Source organism: Canis lupus, chromosome 36 (assembly GCF_003254725.2).
Source record: "Canis lupus dingo isolate Sandy chromosome 36, ASM325472v2, whole genome shotgun sequence".
NCBI lineage: Eukaryota > Metazoa > Chordata > Mammalia > Carnivora > Canidae > Canis > Canis lupus.
Window position 1 is genome coordinate 4288932 of NC_064278.1, and position 23703 is coordinate 4312634.

A 23703-nucleotide genomic window follows, 5' to 3' on the forward strand; every position below is an offset into this window, starting at 1 on the left:
AAATATTCTCAGATGTTCTAAGCTCACCTGAAGATCATATTTACTGAGGCTTCCTCGAATAGGTGGGTACGTATACATAAGGGATGAGGATATAAATACCAAAGACACATAATACCAAATCAGATAAAAAAAAAAAACCTTCATTCTGAGACTCAGTTTCTCAACAAGATCCCTTTGTGGGAAGGCATGGGAGGGCCTTAAATAAACAAATTCCCCTAATAACCTACCATTTGTGTGTCTAATCCCATTTTGAACCCATTTACGCATTAATAAGTGCAACCTCCCAAGGTAGTTACTTCCCTGTTGTTTTTTTCTTCTAGTATTTGGGGATTTGTTAAATCCTATGCATATATTAAAACCCTTTTGGGATCCCTGGGTGGCGCAGCGGTTTGGCGCCTGCCTTTGGCCCAGGGCACGATCCTGGAGACCCGGGATCGAATCCCACGTCGGGCTCCCGGTGCATGGAGCCTGCTTCTCCCTCTGCCTGTGTCTCTGCCTCTCTCTCTCTCTGTGTGACTATCATAAATAAAAAAAATAAAAATAAAAAATAAAAAATAATAATAAAACCCTTTTGATGGGGATCCCTGGGTGGTTCAGCGGTTTAGTGCCTGCCTTCGGCCCAGGGCATGATCCTGGAGTCCCGGGATCGAGTCCCACATTGAGCTCCCTTCATGGAGCTTGCTTGTGTCTGCCTCTCTCACTCTCTGTGTCTCTCATGAATAAATAAATAAAATCTTTTAAAAAATCCTTTTGAAAATAAGGCTATAAATCACTAAATGTATTAATTAACTGCATTAATTATAATTAATAAATTAAAAGTCAGAATTTACCCTACTTGGGACACCTGGGTGGCTCAACGGTTGAGCGTCTGCCTTCAGCTCAGGGCGTGATCCTGGAGTCCTGGGATCGAGTCCTGCATTGGGCTTCCTGCACAGAGCCTTTCTCCCTCTGCCTGTGTCTCTGCCTCTCTCTCTGTGTCTCTCATGAATAAAGTCTTAAAAAAAAAAAAAAAAAGAATTTACCCCATTCAATCCCTATGAGATGTAAGACTTCCAATGACTTCCATAATTTGGCCTCCACTTATCTATTCAATCTCTTCTCTTACCACCATTTCCCCAGCCCACTCCAAACCCTATGCTTCAATGGTACCAAATCATTGCCAGTTCCTTTAAATTGCATGGGTATTTGGCAGAAAGATATTTCCCATTTCTGGAAGATGTTTCCTTCTACCGTGAAGACTTCCTGACTCCCCCTGACCCCTCCTACCTGGTTTAGGTACTGCTTCTGTTTGTTCCTGTTGTACTTGTGCTTGCCCTCACCAAGAGTATCTGAATTCCCCATCAGACTGTCAGGTCCTTGGAAACAGGAACTGTCCTTTTTGTTCATCTCTCTATCCAACGTAGCAAGCATTCAGTTATAATTGTTAAACTCATAAATTAGAAAGGTTAATAGACTTAAAATAACATCACCACTACATTCCATACTTGAGGCTCAGTATATCAACTCTGGCCCTCTATACAGAATGGGATGATTTCATGGTCAATATAGTCACCACTTTCTGAATTTCATTAGGAATCATGCAGTCTCCCAAATGCAAGTTTATGATGATTTTATACACATATCAAGTCAGTTTTTGCTTTCTTTCCTAGTAGTGTCTGGGATTTCATTCAATTTTTTGGCTTATATCTTCATGCAATGTTTGTGGTGGCATCAAGGTCTATTTTATAGGTCGGAAAAGATCATTTATAACTATCATCCTATAAGGATGGTTTGTAGGATAAAAAAGGCAGAAACAGTGAACTGCATTTAAATTTATCTTGTTTGATTTTGTATATTACTGGTAGCACGTAATTCAGCCCTTTGTTAAACAAAATTGAAAAGCCACTGTGAAGTTCAAAAACATCTCCTCCTCTAAGGAACAAAAGCAGGAGAAACTTTCATTGTAATGAGGGAAATTAAACCTTGATTTTGAAATAGCTTTGTCCTCACAAAGATGAGTTATTAAGAGAGGAAACCAAGAGTGGAAAGATAAAGGCAGAGATGATCAGACTAGTAAAGATTAGTTGAATGTACGGAAGTCTGCTCTAAAGCTGTGTATAGGCTTTACTGGGAGAATTAGAAGAGTGTCATGGTGGTGAGGTGTGAATTGGGGAAAAATAAAATCCTGATCTATAAGAAATATTACTTGGCTTTATTTGCTCAAAAGCATATGATACTTTAAGCTTGGAAACTTTTAAATAGTTTCAATTAAAAAGATATGTTGATGTTGATTTAAAACCAGTTTTCAGCTGATGTTATTCTTAAGTTATTTCTCTATAACAGAACTTAGGAGTTTTAAATGACATTTTCTGAAATAAATTGAGATTTTAATTCCAAGTCATGTCTCACAGGAAAATTGCAGGTGAATAGGAAGGTCACCTTATTATAATTATTAGTAAAAATATAGTTATCTGCTTAGATTGTTATCAGGAACAAGCAAAGTTTTCTTTCCCTTTGGGAATAAAAGGGGTCAGTGATACAAACCTCCTGTTTGTGACTGATAATTAAAGATTGGTGATTAAAGCATAGGCACTTTTTTTCTGCCTCTCTTGCTCTTCATAAACTTGCTTTCTTAATTATTTTAATCAAAAGTTTACAGAAAAATAGGATTGATTTTATGTCATGAGATTGAAAAGCAACCCAGGAGGCTTGAGATACTCTCAAACAAGTCATTCTGGTCATGATTACAAATCATTCTGATGGAGGAGAGAGGATAATCAAATGATCCTGTACATTGGTCCAAAAAATAATCTACACAAGAACAGGGTGTGGAGACAGGATTTAGTGGCACCGTGTTTAAAAAGGATGGTTGTTATCTAAATCCATACACTCAAACAGGTTTTTATGTCTCACTAATTTATTTTAGTCTAAATAGTCAACAGTTCCATCATGTTTTTAGCCATGATATTGACTTTTTTGAAGCATTTAAAGTTGTAAATAGCATATCCATCATTTTGGGTTTGTCTGATTATTTCCTCTTGGTATCTAATGCTTTCCCTTCATTCCTCTTCCCCCTAACTTTCCTTTAAGTTTCAAACAAGGTGTTAACCAACAATATACAACTCAGAGGCCAAATCCAATCCTCCATTTTATTTTTGTAAATAAAGCTTTATTGGAACAGAGCCACACCCATTAGCTTACATATTGTCTATCACTGCTTTCCTAGGGCAGGGTTGAGCAATGCTGAGGAGACCATATGGCCCACAAAGCCTAAAATAATTATAATCTGTCTCTTTTTAAAAAATCTTTGCCAATTCCTATACTGGAAAATTGTTTAAATTGAGATAAAGTATTTTTGGCACAAAGGTGATGTATTTCATATTGCATCCTCTCAGGATGCACAATGTCAGGTTGTTAGTCCACTACTAGTGATGTTGTTTGTTTACTTAAAGCGGTGATAGCCAGATCTCCCCAATGTATAGGCATGTTTTTTTCCCTCTTTTCATTTAGTAAATAATTCATGAAGAGATACTTTGGTTCTGTAAATATTCTGTTTATCATATAAAAATATTCCATCTAAAGACTTTATTATCTACTGATGGTCTTTACCTGAAATAATTATTACATTGGCGATTGAAAAGTGCCAGCTTCTAAATCTATTAGGTCTTCAACATTTATGAGATGACAAAATGATAATTTCTTTGCTCCAAATGTAGAATCAGCCATTTTCTTCTCAGTTAATCCTAATTCTTTTAGGTGAAAATGATATTTAGAAATCAATATCTAAATTGATGTAGGTGCTAGCCTGTATGATTTAGTACCTGGAGTGTATGGCCCATAGGCTGAAATATTTATTATCTAGCCTTTTACAGAAAAAGCATACTGACTCCAGGTATAGGGAAATAGCAGAAGGGAGGGCCATTACATACCCTGGTCCTGTTAACATTAAAATGTTCCTTTAAACGTTTTGTCCTACCACAAATGTAAAATATTTCAAGGTCACAATACCAATGTTCTCACTAATAGTAAACCACTGAGTGAAGTTTAAGATTTCTTCCCAGTACTTTTCCCCTTAAAATTCATCCGACTGGGATCCCTGGGTGGCGCAGCGGTTTGGCGCCCGCCTTTGGCCCAGGGCGCAATCCTGGAGACCCGGGATCGAATCCCACGTCGGGCTCCTGGTGCATGGAGCCTGCTTCTCCTTCTGCCTGTGTCTCTGCCTCTCTCACTCTCTCTCTCTCTCTCTGTGACTATCATAAATAAATAAAAATTTTAAAAAAATTTAAAAAAAAAGAAAAAAAATTCATTCTTCGACGGAGGATGTATAGAGGCCTAGTTTCTTTTCTTTTCTTTTTTTTTTTTTTTGAGGCCTCGTTTAACTAATATTTTCCTTCCTGTGGTTATATTAGTTGGGAGGGGGCTATAAAAACATTTAAATGATAATTAAGGAAATTAGAATATGGAGTCGATACTAGATGACATTATAGAATTTTTGTTCATTTTCTTAGCTATCCTAATGGTATTGTGGTTAAGTAGGTGATTGTCCTTATTAGCTAAATCATGCCAAAATATTTAGTGGTAAGATTTCATGTCTGCAATGTTCTTTTTTTTTTTTTTTTATGTTTCAGTTTTTTAGAAAACCTAGATTTATTTGTTAAGCTATTACAAAGACAGGACAATTATCATCTGAAGTACTCTGAGGACTTCATCCCAATTTCACTGGTTGTTATGGAAACCAACCTAAGAGGTTAGAAATTAAAGGATATAAACCTGAGGTTATAACAAAACAGACTGGTGACATGTGGCAAAAGGCATTAAAGGCTAATCAGCAGCACTTGTGTTAGTGATAGTATATGTGGCTAAGATATTTCCCAAGAGGCTCCCTAAAGACACTTACCCCTCTGGAGAATGAGCAGCGGTCGGGATTTCTCTGAGATTTTTTTTTTTTTTCTTTTTAAGGGGTAAGGGAAGGCCTAGGCTCTAAAGGGGGTAGATATTATACTCCACCTCCCTCTTCCCATCCAGCCTACCTACACTTTCAAGTGCCTGTGTATTCTCACCGTGTGGCCTGCCAGGTTACGGAAGATGCACGTAGTGAAGGTAGGAACTATAGGCCTACTCAGAGGGCACCTATATACAGAGAGTTTTAAGGTAGATGATAAACTACAAATACCCTCTTAGTTCATTCACCTTTGTTAATAAAGGTCATAGTTTCTTCGGTGACAACTTTTTAATCTCTGTATAGTCTGTCTCATAAAAGAACTGGTTTAGGTAAATTTTGGAGAAGGAAAAAGACTTTTATCAACACTTACTCCACAGTAGAAGAGGCACCAAGTTCTTTTCTACAGCGAGGAGTAGAATCTCACATCAGCATGAATCATTCTCAGTGACCACAATCTGCATCCCCGAACTATCCAGCAACTGTTGGAAGCTACCTCCATCCCACCTCATAGTCTCTTGTTGACTCTTCTGTCCAGACTCCAGCCATGTTACACTGGCTGCTCAGCCTGAGAAAGCCTGTGTTCTAAACTCTTCAATGTGGCCGGGCCTGCTGCTGCTAATTGGGATAATCCTTCTTCATGGGTATAAAATGTAGGGATGTCTGCCCACCCTTGTTCATGTGCTTCTGCATCCTATTCTTCTCCATCCTCGTCAGATGGTTATCTGAATCTTCATCCTCAGGATCTGGAGGCAAAGTTGGGCGTTCACACATTGCAGTGAACATTGCTGATTTATCACTAGGCACAAATCTAAGTTCAGCAATAGGTTCAACATTATCATCATTGTCTTATTCTTCAGCAACAGATACTTTTGATTCTTCCTCAAATTTGGCATTTACCATAACATGCAAATACTCACATGGATAGGCATCTAGGTGTCTGGACACTGTGCAAACTAATGGTGGCATATTCCATTGAGAATCCTAATCTAGGGCCATCTAACCAAGGAAGGTGGCTCTCAGTAATGTAAGAGGTGCCAAGATGCCAAAGGCCTTGCTGTTCAGCCCAGCCTTGATATCTGGCTGCTGCTGCCGGAGCCCCTCAGTTGAGCATGGCAGCAGGAAACTTTGAAGGAAGCTCACTGAAGCAGGAAGCACAGAAACACAGGCCTGGAGAGAGAACCAAAGCACAGCAACTCCACCACTTGCCTGAAACTTTTATTTTTTTATTTTATTTTATTTTAATTTATTTTATTTTATTTTATTTTATTTTTATTTATTTATTTATTTATTTATTTTATTTATTTTATTTTATTTATTTTATTTTATTTATTTTATTTATTTATTTTATTTTATTTTTAAAAAAGATTTTATTTATTCATGAGAGACACAGAGAGAGGCAGAGACACAGGCAGAGGGAGAAGCAGGCTCCCTATGGGGAGCCTGATGTGGGACTCAACCCCAGGACCCCGGGATCATGACCCAAACCAAAGGCAGGTGTTCAACCACTGAGCCACCCAGGTACCCCTGCAACTTTCTTTTAAATAGTATGGTAGACCACAGTGTATGGGCGGGGTGGAGAGAAAGAGGGAAGAGAGCAAGAATACAAATAAAGGAAATAGGGCATAATACTTAAAGTTAGTATATCTGGGTAGAAATTCTTTGTACAATTTTTGCAGTTCTTCCTTAAACTTGAAATTTTATCAAAGTTGGGAGATAGAGGAAAAAGAGAGATGATTGTGAGTTCAATAAAGATTTTAAAAAGTGATCCATATACACATGCACCAATACTTTGTCTCCTTGGGCAAAATTAATTAACATACATGTTCTGCGGAAGAACCTTTTCTTGTGCTCTGCTTTGGCTGAGGGTCAGAGCATACCTAGAGCTCTAATTACTTTAATGTGAAAGGGAACTGACAAAAAAGAATGACGCCGTCGATTGAATAGAATTGTCAGGTTTTCTAGCTTTCCTTAAGATTCCAGTTCAATTTATCTAGAGGCTAGTTATGGATAGAACCCAAATACATAAGGATATTTTACACAAAGCCACAGCATTGATGCGCTCCCCTTCTACCATCCCACTAACCTGGAGTCAGCAAACGTTTTCTTTAGAGGGTGAGATAATAAATATTTCAGGCCTGTTGCTGTGCTCATACAGTCACAGTATGTCCCATGGTCATTGTTACACTGACACTGTGGGCCATACAGCTGCTGTACGTGTCACACTATATGTGCCATTGTGGCCTACAAAAGCAGCCATAGACAAATGAACGAACATGGTTGTGTTCAAATAAAACATTTCTTATGGGCACAGAAATTTAAATTTCACGCAGTTTTCACATAATGTGATTTCTTTTTTTCCTAGGCATTTAAAAATGTAAATATTCTTGGCTTACAGACAATACAAAAAATAGACAGAATGGTAGGTATGGTTCAACCTAGAAAACAAAAGGGAAGAACTTACAATTGCACCTTTGTGCAGGCTGTGTTTTAGCTGCCTCACTTGGCTCTGGTGAAGGAAAGGGGCTCCTCTGAATGGCCTGACAAGGCTAAACAGCTCTATGCTTTTAAATCCACTGAGCAGATACTAAGTCTGTTCCCAGACCTCTGAGATTCAAAAGGTCCGTTAGCTGCCCTAAATAGGAAGGTTTGTTCTAAGTTAGTAATCAGTATAATCGGGAGGAGTCAGTCATCATGTAGGTAAATAACAACTAGAATCTTGGTCTATCAGCTTGGAACTAGAGAGGTTTCTCATTCACTTCCTTCTGCAAGTGAAGGCACCTTATCCACTGTCTTTTTAACCTGGGGCTTTACCATGACCGATTGATCACATGTTAATACCTCTGTGCAATCAAATTAGTTTGCTTGTAGATGTAAATTTGTCTTACTTAAATAAATGTATTTAGATACTGACACAAATAGCGTCCTAAGTAATGGTTTTTATTTATAATAATCTCTATCCTTTAATAATATTGCCATAGTGACCTTGAACCATGATATGTGCTGAACCATGGTGGGCCCCTTTGGCCAGAGAGGGTTTTCCCCTATGCCTCTCCTTCATTGCAAATGACAAATGAGTTGAAAACCTACCTCTCCAAAAAGAGCTTATGAAAAGAAAGGGCTTATAGGGATAGAGATGGAGATGGGGAAAGAGAAATACATAACTATCCTCAGTATTTAAATGGTTGTCAAGAGAAGGAAGGTTCAGACTTGTTCCACTTGCTCTCAAGCAATAGAAGAAGGATTAATGCGTGGAAGCTGATAAGAAAGAGCTGGGCTTACTACCAAAAAATATAGAAATAACAAGAGGAAAAGAGAAAAATTCAATAGCTGTCCAAAGATGAAATGGACTGCCCTGGAAGACAGAAAGTTTAGTGTCTGGAGATACACACATACCTAGGATGTATGACCACTAAGTGGAGAGGTAGTAGAAAAGATTCAAAAATTGAAATCATTGAACTAGGTAACTTTAAGATCTATGACATTTAACACTTAGGCCTGACACTTTTGAGATGGCATTCTTAAGAAAAAAAGAGGCAGGGATCCCTGGGTGGCGCAGCGGTTTAGTGCCTGCCTTTGGCTCAGGGCGGGATCCTGGAGACCCGGGATCGAATCCCACGTCGGGCTCCCGGTGCATGGAGCCTGCTTCTCCCTCTGCCTGTGTCTCTGCCTCTCTCTCTCTCTCTCTCTCTGACTATCATAAATAAATAAATTAATAAAAAAAAAAAGAAAAAGAAAAAAAAGAGGCAAAGATAAATAATCATAAGAGTGAGGTAATTCCTTATTCCTCTAGTTTAACCACAGCAAAGACAAACGTGGCTCATTCACCCACAACAAATTCAGGCCTTACCACTTTATTCTAGCTTTATGCATTCTCCCATTTAATGGGTGTTTATTGAGATTGTGTGTTACTCTACAATTGCTAAATATGAGAACATTGTGGTGTAGACACAGATTTTGTTCTCATAAAATTAAAAATTTATTGGAAAAAATAAAAATCTAACAAGTAATTATAATTAAAATATGGGTGTTGAGATTGTGCAGATGTAGGACATTGTGCTGGTCTTTAAACATGATGACAGGGGCACCTGGGTGGCTCAGTGGGTTAAGCGTCTGCTTTCAGCTCAGGTTATGATCCTGGGTGAGGGTTAGTGGGATGGGCCTGGGATCCAGCCCCATGTCCAGCTTCCTGCTCAGAGCAGAGTCTGTTCTCCCTCTTGCTCTGCTCCTCCCCTCACTTGTGCATGCTCTCTCTCTCAAACAAATAAATAAAATCTTAGGGGAAAAAAAAACATGACGACAAATTATTTGATACTTCCTCTTTTTAAGAATTTGGAGCTAAACTCCCTTTACTTGAATCTGGTTAGGCTTATAACTACTTTGACCAACAGGTAAAATAGAAGTAACACTATGTGATTTCTAGGTCATATGGCTTCTGCCTTGCTTATTGGAAGATGAGTTTCTGGAGCCCTGTGGTACCTTGTAGGAAGTCCAGCTGCTCTGAGCCCACTGTGCTTTGAAGGAGTCAAGCTTCAGACAGAGACGATGTGGAGCCCCAGAGCTCCTGCTTCTCCTAAATTTCTAGTCAACCCAGTCCAATGAAAAGAGGAAGTCATCAAATTATTCCAGCTCCAGGCATTCAAGCCACTCCTAGCCATTGATGTCTTCAAAGGTCTGATAGTCCAGACATCATGGAGCAGAGATAAGCCATCCTCTGTGGGACTTGTCTAAACTCCTAACCCAATGAATCCAAAGCACAATAATAACATCATTTTTGTCCCATGCCAACAAGTTATGGGATGGTTTGTCACCAAATTTCATCACAACAGGTCTACGAGAACATGTATTAAGACCTAACCTTGTTTAGGGGCCAGAGAAGGCCTCCGAGGAAGTCACATTTGAGCAGAGACATGAAGGAGTAAGAATTAGCTGTGAGAGTGTTCTCAAAAGATGCAGTCTGAAGAGCCAGTGGAGGCAAGTAAAATACTGGGGCCCTTCAGGAGCTGGTAGTGTTTAGGAGTCTAAAGAGGAGTCGGATGGGCAAGAGTCAGGTGGGAGGGGCGCCAGGGTGGCTCAGTGGTTGAGCATCTGCCTTTGGCTCTGGTTGTAATCCCAGGGTCCCCGGATCAAGTCCCTCATCAGGCTCCACACAAGGGAGCCTGGTTCTCTCTCTGCCTATGTCTCTGCTTCTGTGTTTCTAATGAATAAATAAATAAAATCTTAAAAAAGAAAATCAGTCAGGTGGGAGGTAAAAGATGGAGTCTGACCATGGTCATCTCATAAGCAATATTATGGCATCTGAGCTTTATCAGAAGTGTGAAGATGAACCACTGAAGAGTTTTTTGTATCAGAATCACATGACTGGATGTGTTTGCATTGCAGGCAAGGATGAAATAGTGAGAGTTATAGCTTTAATTCTGGTGAGAGATAACAGTAGACTGATGAGGATAGCAATAGAGACCAATATTCAAAAGGTAAATTCATGGGATTTCAGCAGCCTTTGGCTGCTGAAATGGGGAGTGAGAGAGGGAGGAGTCACCTGACTGGGCAGCAGGGTGAGTGGTAGTTTCCTTTACTCAAAAGGAAATAGTAGAAGAAGAACAGATTAGAAGGGTTGATGAATAGCTTCCTCTGAGGCATGGAGAATTTAAAGTGCCAGAGAGACATCCATGTGGCAGTCAGGAGACAGTTGGTTAAACATTATAGGTAAGGAGGAGAGTATGCAGAGGAACTAATATTGGAGTATTTTAATCCAGGTACTTTATAGATAGTATTTCCTTTAATTCTGATAACAACCATGTGGGACCTGCCTAAGATCAGAGAGACAGAAAGTATAGGGTCGAAATTTCAAGATAGATCTTCTTACTCCAGTTCAAAGTAAAAGACCTGTACTATTTTCCACTTATAAAAATCACAGTGCGGGCTGATAGCCTTTGGATTTGGAAAGCAGCAAAATCAGCATTTGGGAATGCCTCTCCAGTCAGTCTAGTGGGTGACCTGGAAAGCTACAGTTTGAAAAGGGACCAGAGACAAAGAAAGCTATCCAACTGATCTAAGCCACAGTGGAGACAGCAGTGCCGCTTGGCCCTATGGCATCACAGATTCCCTGATGTATTCTGGAGGGTCAGAATGTTTCATAGAGCTTGTCTAATACCCTCAGGACTGGATAGCACACTCAGGTCTTCTTTGCAGAGTTTTCTTTTAAGAACCAGCTCTTGGTTCACTAATGGACGCTGACAATCATTATGATGACTAGCATTTGTCAAGCAGGCGCAATGTGGTAGGCTTTGTGGTGAGTGCTCCCATGTTCTAATTTATTTATTTCTCAGAACAACCTTATAAGATAGTATTATTTTTTTAATCTACCTTTTATAGACTAGTGTAGCTACCAATTGGACTATTGACTTTAAGACACCAGGTGACAATAAGACTCCAGGTATTCATAATGAGCTGGATGTTATCTGAGCCACCTGGCCATAAGGCTGGGAGTGACTAGCAACATGGACTAATGAAATGAAAGTAGATTGAGCTTGACCATGAGCATGACCGGAAGACACAGATAATTTTTATGAACAGGTGGCTCATCTTCCACACTGACATCACTCCTTCAACCCACACATATGGCCCAAGAGGCATTCTCAATAACTAGCTGACTGGAGAAGAAAAAAAAAATGAGCCAGTTTTATAGCCAGGTCTATACATATCCTGGCCCCAGACAGATGTAAACTGCTATGATGAGTAGCTCTGCTCTGAAATCTCCCTGAAAGATGGTAGAGAGAAGAGAAATTTTCCAAGTGGGTATAATTTCAAGAAGACTATCTTAATGTTCACTTTACTTGAGGCAAAGGATTAGGTAACTGCCACACATTAGGTACTTGAATATTCTTTTTTAATTTTATTTATTTATTCATGAGAGATACATAGAGAGAGGCAGAGACACGGGCAGAGGGAGAAGCAGGCTCCATGCAGGGAGCCCGATGTGGGACTCGATCCTGGGTCTCCAGGATCACGCCCTGGGCCCAAGGCAGGCGCTCAACCACTGAGCCACCCAGGCGTCCTGGTACTTGAATATTTTTAAGTAAATGAATAAATGATGGATTAATAACAATTTGTAGGTGGTAGTTAATAGTTTGGCCAGCTGATTAGGGACATTGAAGGAATATGATTGGAGGATTTGTGACAGGAAGAGTCAGAGAGATTATGTGTGTGGGAAAGTTCCCCTAATGGAACTGGTTCAGAGTGTGGGAATAATATATGGGTGATTTTAAAGAATTAGATGGAAGAGATGATCTGCTATATGTGTGTCAGTCTTCTTCTCCAACAAATTAATACTTGTTCAGTGGGCTCATGGTAAAATTCTCCCACTGGTGGGAACAAAAGTTATACATTGCTCTGTTACATGAATTTACCCTCATCAAGGCTGATCCGATTTTGTCAAGGGCAAAATACAGCAGGGATTTAGACAGTGTTAACTCGTTACAACGTTATATCACACTCATTCCATCAGGGGAAAGGCAAAAAGAATTTGGATTTTCTTTCCCTGTACACCATGTTTGCACCATTTGTGCACTGTTGTTGCATTCTACAAGATGATGCTTCTTCCTAAGGAACTCCCTAACTGTGTAAGATGTAGGGAAATGGGCTGAAGCCCCCATGCTGCTGTCCTTATAAAACAAAGAAATGGCCTATTGAAGACTTAGATATATCATGAGCTGTGAGATAGTATTTTGTGAGGTTGGGTGTTATTTTACAGGAGGCGGTTTTGCTCTCAAGTAGTGGCTAATATATTATCCTGTTTCTCCACACAGCCAGATCATATAGAGTGGGAATGGTGCTTTTCACTATTAACCCTAAAGACCCATTTGCAAAATCTCTTTTTCCCCATCCCTGAGACTCTAGTCTCTGCTGGTTTTAACTTCTAATACTGCCAGCGGGAGGATAACAATGGTTACATTGAAATGGGAGCTGATGTAAATATTTGCCTTTGGGGGTTTATCATACCAGTTAGTAAACAAGTAGAAAAGGAGGTTCTACTTGTGGAACAGTTGACATCAGAGGTGGAACAGTTGACATTTGGAACAGTTGACATCAGAAGGAAATAGGACTGCTGTCATTTAACAACAGAGGCAGGAAGAAGTAGGTGACCTCTAAGGAACTCCTAGGATATCTTCTGGCATTGCATGGTCAATAGTAAAAGTCACCATACATAAGCCGGTATAGGTCAACCCATTAGGTAAAGAACTTCACCCAGCCAAGATGCTGGCTGAAAGCAAAGAGCAAATGTAATGCATAATAGAAAAGAAAAATTATAAATAAATTTGAATTATGATTTTCACCACATACACACATATACATACATACATACATTTATAAATACAGATCTTCCTCGACTTAATAAACATCTTAATAAACCCATCATAAGTTGAAAATATTGTCATTTGAAAATGTCAATAACACACCTGACCTGCCATACATCGTAGCTTAGCCTAGCCTACTGTGAGTGTGCTCAAAACACTTCCATTAGACTACAGTTGAGCAAAGTTATCTAAAACAAAGCCTATTTTATAATAAAGTGTGGAATATCTCATGTAATTTATTAAATACTGTGCTAAAAGTGAAAAAAGGAATGGTTGTATGGGTATAAGTGTACCGATTGTTTACCCTTGTGTGGCTAACTGGAAACTGCAGCTTGCTGCCACTGCCCACTCTCAGGAGAGAGTATCACACTGCATATCAATAGCCCAGGAAAAGATCCAAATCCAAAATTCATTATATATAATTTTATATATATATATATGTATATACATATACATATATATACACACACACACGCATACACACACACTAATTTTCTGTCTGCTTTCTTCACCTTTCTTTTCCTTCCAATTTTACATAAGGCATGTTTATTGGTAGTAATCTAATATTTAGTCCATAAGTCATGGAATATTGGGATGGATCATAATAGAACCAGAGAACAAAAAAGCAAAAAGACATCATTTAGAGATCTTCAATTTAGAGCTAGACAAAATGTAATACATGAGACTTCGAGTTGATTCCCTTTAAGATGAGGTAAGCATGTTTTGAGTTGTAAAAGGTAAAATTACTGTGTTTGGTGGAAGGAAATTTATTGGCAATGTGGTATGAAAAGAAGGGTATGTTGATTTTTGCCAACTCTAACTGTGGACTATAAGAGACATCTTTTTAATCTTTCTTTCCTTTTCTCAGCTTCTGAGTCCTTCTTTTGAAGAAATTTCCCCTGTAAAGCGATGTCCGATACTTGCTTTCCCACCTTGGCAGCTGGCTCATGAGCATGTGATCTGAGTTCGGCCCATCAGCTGCCTCACTTCGAAGCCAGTAATGCAAAGAGGCAGGGCCTGTGGAGACACCGTGAAGGCTACTGGTGGCAGCAGTGTGCCAGGAGTGTGACTAAAAGCAGCACTGCCAACTGGGACATCTGGAGTCCAGAAATGGCAGAGGAGGAGGTGCAAACTGTGGCATCTAATGGACTGTGGCTGGACTTGCTGGGATGAGTCTGTGCAGGGAGTTGGAGTACAGTCTTGCCTCTTCTTATCTTTCCAGCCTCTGTTATTCCCAGACATTTTCTAAGCTCAGTTCTGCAAATGATTCTGTAAGCTACCCTAATATGAAATGTTTTTATTGCAAAATCCAAGCAGAAATGATTTAGTTGTTTGTAAACTAGAACCCTAGTTAATACAAGGAGGCTAGGCTGGATGCTTTCCCAGCTCTAAAACTACATGACCCTATCAAACTCATATTAAAATACATAAAGTAAGAAAATAACCTAGATCATAAACACGTTCCTTTCACTAAGTAGTTACTATTTAATGTCATCTGATAGCTGTGTGTGTGTGTGTGTGTGTGTGTGTGTGTGTTCCTTACAGGAGTAGTGCCAAGCAAGGAAGGGAAGGGTAAACAAGTGCTTGAAGCTATATTGTATCCTCATAGTGGTATTTTGAGGAGGTTACCATTACATTTCTCCCAGCCTATGGCTTTATACATCCTTCATCTAACCATGCTTGCCAAGTTTCCGCCTGCCTAGCCCTGCAGCTTTAGAAAATCTTCCTAGAGTTTATGCCTAATAGGTCAGTGTGTCATTACCGGAAAGTGCTTAGTAAAACTCCCTTGCTAAGGAGTTGGTGATTAAAAACCTTTGTAACCTAAACAGTGGTTGCCTCTACTTCACTCAAAAGACCATGTGGGGCATCGGAGAACAAGCATCCCTTTGCTGTAGAAAAGACATAGCAAATCATTTGCCTCTCCATATTGGTATAAATGTTGAAATGATAGCATCTGTGGTCACTTCATTGACACATACATATGAAGGACAAATAGTGATGGGTACTAAAGGGAACCAATAATGCACATTTGTATAAAAATGTATTATAACAGGTTTCTGAATATTGCCAACCCTCAACCAAACACATACCTGCTGACATTCCATTTTATGTCCTAAACAAGTAACTGCAACAGACAGATCAATGTGGCATTTGGTAGAAATCCAGTAGCTTTTTTAATGAGCAAAGATTTCTAAAATCAAAAATCAAAGTTGTAAACAATAAATTAAAGCAGCCCAAACTCCTAAACAAATGGTACTCTCTGATTGCTATGGTTTGGAAAGGATCATAGATCTGAAGCTGGACCTGCCTACCTCAGGAGATAAATCATCATCCAAGACCTCTACAATGACCCTTAGCTGAGCCATCTATGCCCAGCTGGTGCTCCGTCTGCCCACTGGCACAAGATTGCTTATTTATATTCACATTAAAATTACTGTACATTACTTTGTTCATAAACTTCTAAGCCTCCCTCTGTCAACTATGCTTGTTCAGCTAAAATGCATTTAAGAACTATTACAATAGTCCTTAACAATACAATATTACAATTAAGTCCAAATAATTTTTATTCATTCTCCAATATATGAAAATACACACACTCACACACATACATGCCATAGTTAGTTATATTATACTGATGAGCATGTTCATTTTTAAAAAGATTTTATTTATTCATGAGAGACACAGAGAGAGAGGCAGAGACACAGGCAGAGGGAGAACAGGCTCTCTCAGGGAGTCCGAAGTGGGACTCGATCCTAGGACCCCAGGGTCACAACCTGAGCCAAAGGCAGATGCTCAACACTGAGTCACCCAGGTGCCCCTGATGAGCAGGTTCTAAGTATTATTATTTTTAGACAGAATTGCCTCTATGGGTTGGAAAAATGGTTTTTTGGTTACCAGTGGGGTCTATTTCAGTCTTTTACATTAATGCTAATTTGTGAAACATTTCTAATATCATTTAAAAGACAAAGCAAACAGTCTTAATAAGAACTATATTTGTTTAATGTCTCACAGTGATCCTTGGTCGACATTATTTGGAACATCCACTTGGAATGGGGATTTGGTTGACAGAGATTTAATGAACAAGAGCATTCTACTAATTTTGGGAAATCTCTTGCTGAGAAGCAAAAACATAACAAATGCTGGTAAAGTTTCTGTTGAAGTCACTCTAATAAACATACTCTTTAAAAATCACAGATTAGACTGTGAACCCACTTTAAATGCCCTTAATGTCTTCCAATACAACATGCTGAATTTTGTATATTGTTAAGAAAAGGCATGGAAAATAGAAACATCTGGTTTTACTACTTAGAAAATGCAATAATTGTCAATTTCCTGCTGTTGGCAAGCACCCCAAAACACACACTAGATTAACAAAGGCAATTTAGTGTTAGGAAGGCAGCTGGCTCTAGTTTCTTCCTTCCCAAATGGTCATCACCATCTTAAACTTCAAATATGTACTGTGTTGCAACATAGAAAAACTCCCTTCTTTCAGAAACAATAACTAAAAACTAGTGTTTGTTATTACACAAAGCATTACTTTCTCCATTAAACACACACCCAGGCACCTGTATGCACACTCACACACATACACACCTGCTTAGAGAGAAACCTGCAAGATTTTTGCTTACAGAGGATTCTTGAATTGATAAAATCCTCCATGAATATAAAGTTTCACCTCCATAACTTCCCTGGACTATTTCAATGAAGGAATAGCATCAGAATTTAAAAATTCAGGGCACATCTACAAAGGATGGGATCTTCTCAAGAACCCAGTAGATGATTTGGGTCCATACTTCAAAAAATAGAAAAAGAAGTCCTGTATACTGGTCCTCAAACTTCACTGCACTTTAGAATCCCCTGAAGATATTAAAAAAAATGGTTAGGACCAAGATCCCATTGCTACAGATTCTGATTTAATTGATTTGGGGCCTGGCCTGGGCATTAGGACTTTCAAATACTCCCAGACCCAGGTGATGCTGTTGTAATCAAGAATGCAACCAAGAATGCAAAGTGCTCTAGGATTATATTAGCATTGACCAAAGAAGTTCTTACATCTTTACCTTCCAGTTGTTGGTCATGCTGGCTTCATTCAGGCATCTGGTTATGAAATGCTAGCCAGAGGAGCTACTTAGCCAAGAAAGTCTGTTTTAGAAATCTTTAAATTACCTTTTAGAGCATACAGTTAAAATTTTAAATATGTTAAAGTTATTACAAAGGAGGTAAGTGGGAAAGGCAGGCTTTTTATTAAATTACAAAGAACAACAGTGAATATAAATAAGTGAAATGTCACAATTACATCCATCCTTGTAAAAATAACAGTTGGCAAATACAGAGGAAGGAGAGTCTACGTTAGCTGCACTTCAGAGAGCTGAGCTTCAGAAAAGTTAGAGACTGAACATTTTAACAAGCATTTACAAAATGTCATCATGACAAGAGGAGAGAGGGCCCTCTGCATGGAAGAATGATCTAATTTCTGCATATTTACTCTGCAACTTTCAATGGTAATGGGAAGGAATGATGCTTTCTGCTCTTCCCTGTGCATATCTGACGTAAAGAATGCTCAATAAAGGGGTACCTGGCTGGCTCAGTCAGAAGAGCATGTGAATCTTGATTTCAGGGATTTGAGTTCCAGCCCCATGTTGGGTGTAGAGATTACTTAAAAATAAAATCTTAGGGGTGCCTGGGTAGCTCAGGTGGTTAAGCATCTGACTTGATTTTGGCTCAGGTCATGATCTCAGGGTCGTAAGATCACACCCAGTGTCAGGCTTTGTGCTGTTAGATGTGGACCCTGCTTAAAATTCTCTCTCTCCCTCTGCTCCTCCCCATGCTCATTCACATGCATACGTGTGCTATCTCTCTCTCTCTCAAATAAACAAATACATCTTTTAAAAAAATCCAATTCCACCTGTCACTTTTTACATCTTTAAGTGTGGCTACAAGAAAATTTTAAATTGTATGTTTGATTTGCATAATATTTCTATTGGATAGTACTGCCTATACCCTGGAGAGATAGAAGGATGAGATGAAATTGAACAGGGTAATGAGGACCCTGAACAGTGTCAGAATCTGTAGGTTATCCAGTCATTCCATCGGAGACTGGAGTTGGTGTTTTACACGCGCCACCCCCGCCCCCAACCAAATGAAGAGAGATAACCCAAAATGAGATCATTTTGAAATGAAAGAGCCTGAGATACTTTTATTTTTTTATTTTTTTATTTTTAAAGATCTTATTTATTTAATCATGTGAGAGAGATAGAGAGGCAGAGACACAGGCAGAGGGAGAAGCAGGCTCCAAGCAGGGAGCCCGACGTGGGACTCGATCCCGTCTCCAAGATCATGCCCTGGGCTGAAGGCGGCGCTAAACCACTGAGCCACCCGGGCTGCTACTTGAGATACTTTTAATGGAAAAGTTTTCATCTTTGTTCACTACCCTGGATGATGGGGTCTCATTAAGAAGTTGAGATCAGTTATTATTCTTCACACATTTGGGAATGATGTGAGTAAATACTTCACCTCAATACAAAGTAAAGTCTTTTATAGAGTTGATATCATACTTTTATGTAAATTTTGAACCCTGCTTGGTTAATCATCCTGTATACATTAATCTCTTACCAACATGAAGAAACATATATTGTCCTAGCAAAACAGATCTAAAAAGTAATACTGAAACGGAATACCATTTGGAAATAAAAAGGAAAAAAACAATACTTGCTATAACATGGATGAGCCTCAAAAACATTATGCTAAGGAAAAGAACTCAGATGCATTACATTTATTTATTTATTTATTTTTGATGCATTACATTTATATAAAATGTCCAGAAAAGGCAAATCTATTGAGGCAGAAATAGATTAGTGGTTATTTGGGACTTGGGAGTAGGATCAGGAATTAATGGAAATGGGTGTGAGTGATTTTTCTGGGATGATATAAATGATGTAAAACTAGACTATAGCAATGGTTGTACAACTACACAAATTTACTAAAAATTATTGTACACTGAAAACAAGAGAGTTTGTAATATATAAGTTCTTCAATAAAGAGGGTTTTTTAATGTTAAAAGCAGTAAGATTAATAGATTTCTATAGAGTATTCTAAATTTTTGTACATTATTATGAAAAGATGTGGAAAATAGACAAGTAGAAAAAATTGAAAACTATAAGTAACCTTGCCTTTGGCAAATACCCCAATATCTACCAATTTATTGTTAGGACATCAAAAATGAGATGTAAACTATTTAGAAATTAGATAATGAAACGCTATTTCAAAACTTGTAGAATGCAGCTAAAGAGACAGGGAAAAAAGGAATCTATAGCTAAATATATTTATTAGAAAATAAGAGATTGAGAACAAACTAACTAAATCTTTCAACCTAAGAGGATAGAAATAGCTCAATAATATTCAAGACCATGTTTCTTTCTCTGTCTTACCTCAAACTCTACTCCTAATGAAACAAGTCCTCATATTTTACCTAATCTAAATACTTGATGGACATTTGTCACCTCTGTGTCCCTTCCTAGTTCATACACTTTTCCTCACACAGCTACTAAAGAAAATCTAGAATTCGCTTCTTGGTCATCAATTTCTACTTATTCCAAAATAATTTTGAAGCCTTCACCAGAAAAAATCCTATGAAATCTTTTGAAGAAGCTGAGAGAAGACTTGAACTGGAGAGCTATTCCAGAAGGATGATCCTAGATTAGAGATTAAGTTTGGTATGTATTCTTTAAAAAAATTTCAATGCAAACAATCAACAGAATTTTTTAAAATGAAATTTGACATAAGAAAAAGATATTTTTGAAAAGAATAATGAGTGAACACTTGCTCTATCAAATAGCAAAACAGATTAATTAAAACAGCACAGTATCAATGTAGAAATATAAATATAGATCAGTCTTTATTTAATCGAGAGTCCATATGGATATGAAAGTATAATTAGAAGTATAATACATAATAAAGGTGGCATTTCAACTTAGTGAGTTAGGATGAATCATTAAATAATTGATGTTGAGAGAGTTGGCTATCAATTTAAACCAAAAAATGAAAGTCAGACACTTAGCTCATAGCATTCTTGGAAATAAAGTCCAGATGGCTAAATTTTAGAAGAAATGTGGATAATACTTACTATTTTCAAAGAATTAGGTACATCTATTTGCAGAGATGCTACATATAATTTTAAAGTTTATGTTTTGCAAACGTGATGCTGGACCAGGATTATAAACAGGGAATGAGTCCACTTTTGCTGCTGCTTGTCAAGCTGACTGCTATGGTTCAGAAAGGGGTCTTTTCCTAATTTGTCTATTCAGGTAGAGAATCTGTGCAGTTTGCCGTTAAAACAGAGCACCTTTTCTAATTGGCACAAAAATCTTAAATGCTAGCAGTAATCAAAAAATAGTTAATAATAAATAGGTAAACTTATAGATACATAAATGCTTTTATAAACACAAATGGTTTTTATAAATTGAACATGTCCCTCTAAAATTCATATGTTGAAGTCCTAATACCCAATGTGATGGTGTTTGGAGATGAAGTCTTTGGGAAATAATTAAATTTAGATGAGGTCATGAGGGTAGACCCTCATGACGGGATTAATGTCCTTGTGAGACAAGACATCAGAGAGCTACTGTCGCTCTCTCCACCTACGGACACAAAGCAAGAAAATAGTTGTCTAAAAGCCAGAAAGAATTCTCCCCAGAAAGTCACCATGCTGGCATGTTGATCGTGGACTTTTAGTCTCCAGAATTGTGAGAAAATAAATTTCTGTTGTTTAAACCACCAGTCTATAGTATTTTGTTATGTCAGCTGGAGTTAATACAATAGTATTATATTATAAAATGTATTGGGTTTTTTTTTGTTTTTGTTTTTAAACTCATTTTTTATATAGGTACATATAGAATGTATGCATATATATCAGTAGATAACTGATAACAGAAAGGACTTCAAGAGAAGACATTATATGACAGTGATCAACGGGCACTTTAGCTTGAACCTCGTGTTTTATTTTTAATAAAATGTCTCGTTATTACATGTTTTATCTAAAATGTTAAAATGCTTAAATATTTTGAGAAAAAAATTATTAGGAAGTATCTTATGTTTTAAAATTTCAATTGATAGTAATCACTTATAGTTAATGTGTGCTACATTCAGTACTTCTTTAATCCTTGCAACACCCCTATAAAGTAGACACTAGATATGCCTTTATTGTACAGATAAAGAAATTTAAGCACAGGGAAGTTGAACAACTTACCCCAAAGTCATATAGTTATAAAGTATGGAGCCAGGATTCTAATGTTGACAACCTGATTAAAGAACCTTCCCTCTTAACTTCTCTGACATGTTCAGAAAGAGAACAGAGCTTAGGAAATCAGGAGGTTAGTGGAAACTTTGGCAAAGACAACGTCAATAAAATAAAATAATTCTTAACTATGGGAAACAGAGGGTTGCTGGAGGGGAACTGGGTGGGAGGATGGGGTAACTGGGTGATGGACATTAAGGAGGGCACATGATGTGATGAGCACTGGGTGTTATGTGCAAGTGCCGAATCACTAAACCTTACCTCTGAAACTAATAATACACTATATATTAAATTTAATTAAAAACATTTTTAAATGAGGGTGAAACACAGATTATAACTGAGAAGGAAGACATAATTAATAAATAAAATGAATCACTATATCTTTTTATGCTGAACCACATAAAACTGCCAATGCTTAACCATTTCTGACCTGCAGAAATGGAATTTTCTTACAGTTTGACCTAATATATTTGGTAATTTATGGATATTGTTTTCAAGAAACTTAGAATTAAAAAATAGAAAAAGAAAATGAACAACAGAAGTTTTTAAACCCTCAAGGCCATAGGTGTGTGTTTTTAACAGATCTAGAAACTGTCTCAAGCTTTTATTCTGATGTGAAAATATGTGCCTTCAGTTAAAAAATTAAATATGAGATTTGTGAACTGTATTTAGTAGTAGAGAAAAAAATACCTAGCCAGATTTCTTAGTGTCAGGGTGGTTATTAGAGAACAGAACTTCTGGTTCTTGCCAGAAGCAAAAGCTACCAGTAGTTTTTACATGTTGAACTCCATCTCCCTAAGTCACAGAATGAGGACAATGCTTTCATTTACAACATTATCCAACATTTTCAGGAAACAATTTTTTGATACATTATATTATCCTGATGTTTTAATGAACTTCTCCACTGATTTCCCACTGGCATGCAAATATTAGGCTCATAACTATCCAAGTCTACACGTCACATGAGTTGAACCTACAGATCATAGACCCCTAAAAGTTGATAGCTCATTTAGCCCTCAGAAACGATCCAGTTCAATTTTACAAAGAACAAGGTAGAACTTCATAGAAGTTAAACGAATGGTTTTGGCCAAGTCATACACTATTCAATGAACATTTAAGACTAAAACCCTGGTCCCCTGATTTCTAGTACTTAGTACTCTTTTTGCTATGTGTGACATGCCTATTTTTTCCTGTTATGTAATGCAGATTAATCTGATTTTCCTTTTCTTCTTTTCAACTGGAGTTCTGAGTCAGCTAATCTTGATAATTATTGGAACAGGAAGCAAAAGACTGAAATGGCTCTGTAATCAAAGAAACTCCCTGGCTCTGAGGGGGAGATTCTATTAGAAGCATGCCTGCTAGATGCTGGGACCTCACATCTGTTCTGTTATTCCCACCCCCTTTAATTCCTATGGCTCTCTCTTGTTTTTCCAGCATAGCTTCAGACTACCTAACCAGCCTTTGGCCTCCACCATTGTCTTGTTCTTTAGTGGGATTTTTTGTCTCTGACTCATGGCATGACCTATTTGCTGGTATCCACCTTATCTTAGTTTGTGCTTGTTTGGCTGGTTTCTCATTGGCTGTTTTACCTCTTAGCCTTGAGCCTTGGCTTTTCTGTATTCTCAGTTTTCTCCATAACAGATTAAACTGAACTCTAAAATTCTGAGATATCTCAAAAATGACGTAAATTTCATCCAGAAAATCTTTAGGAATTGTCTGGCATCTACATGGAACTTCAGATTTACTCTGCAAACTTGGTGACTGGAGTTTGAGATAACTCCCATGGGTCACAAAGGAAGCTTCCTATATGTAAGTGAACCTCGTTGTATAAAATGGTTATATTTTCCAATATAAGTCTAAGGGGTAATTTTCATTATTTATTTTTTAAAAAGATTTATTTATGTATTTGAGAGAGAGAGTGGGGAAGGGGCAGAGGGAGAGAGAATATCCAAGCAGATCCCAAAAAGGGACTCAATCTCATGAACCATGAGATCAAGACCTGAGTTGAAACCAAGAGTCAGAAGCCCAACTGACTGAGCCACCCAAGCACCCCTATGAGGTAATTTTTAAATAAACTTTATTTTTAGAGCAGTTTTAGGTTCACAGCAAAATTTAGTAGAAACTACAGAGTTCCA

At 37.9% G+C, this 23703-nt stretch overlaps 1 protein-coding gene across 15 annotated transcripts in view; it reads right to left on the reverse strand.

Moving 5' to 3' along the window:
- CCDC148 (coiled-coil domain containing 148) overlaps positions 1-23703 on the reverse strand; it is a 281502-nt gene that overhangs the window by 72906 nt on the left and 184893 nt on the right. The window contains exon 12 of one of the 15 annotated variants that reach the window (XM_049106223.1): positions 15378-15466. The exons of the other annotated variants lie outside the window; for them this stretch is intronic. Coding sequence (XP_048962180.1) covers positions 15415-15466 — 52 coding nt within the window. The 3' untranslated portion in view covers positions 15378-15414. Of the gene's footprint in view, positions 1-15377; positions 15467-23703 lie in introns of those variants that run through there. 15 annotated transcript variants of the gene reach the window in all.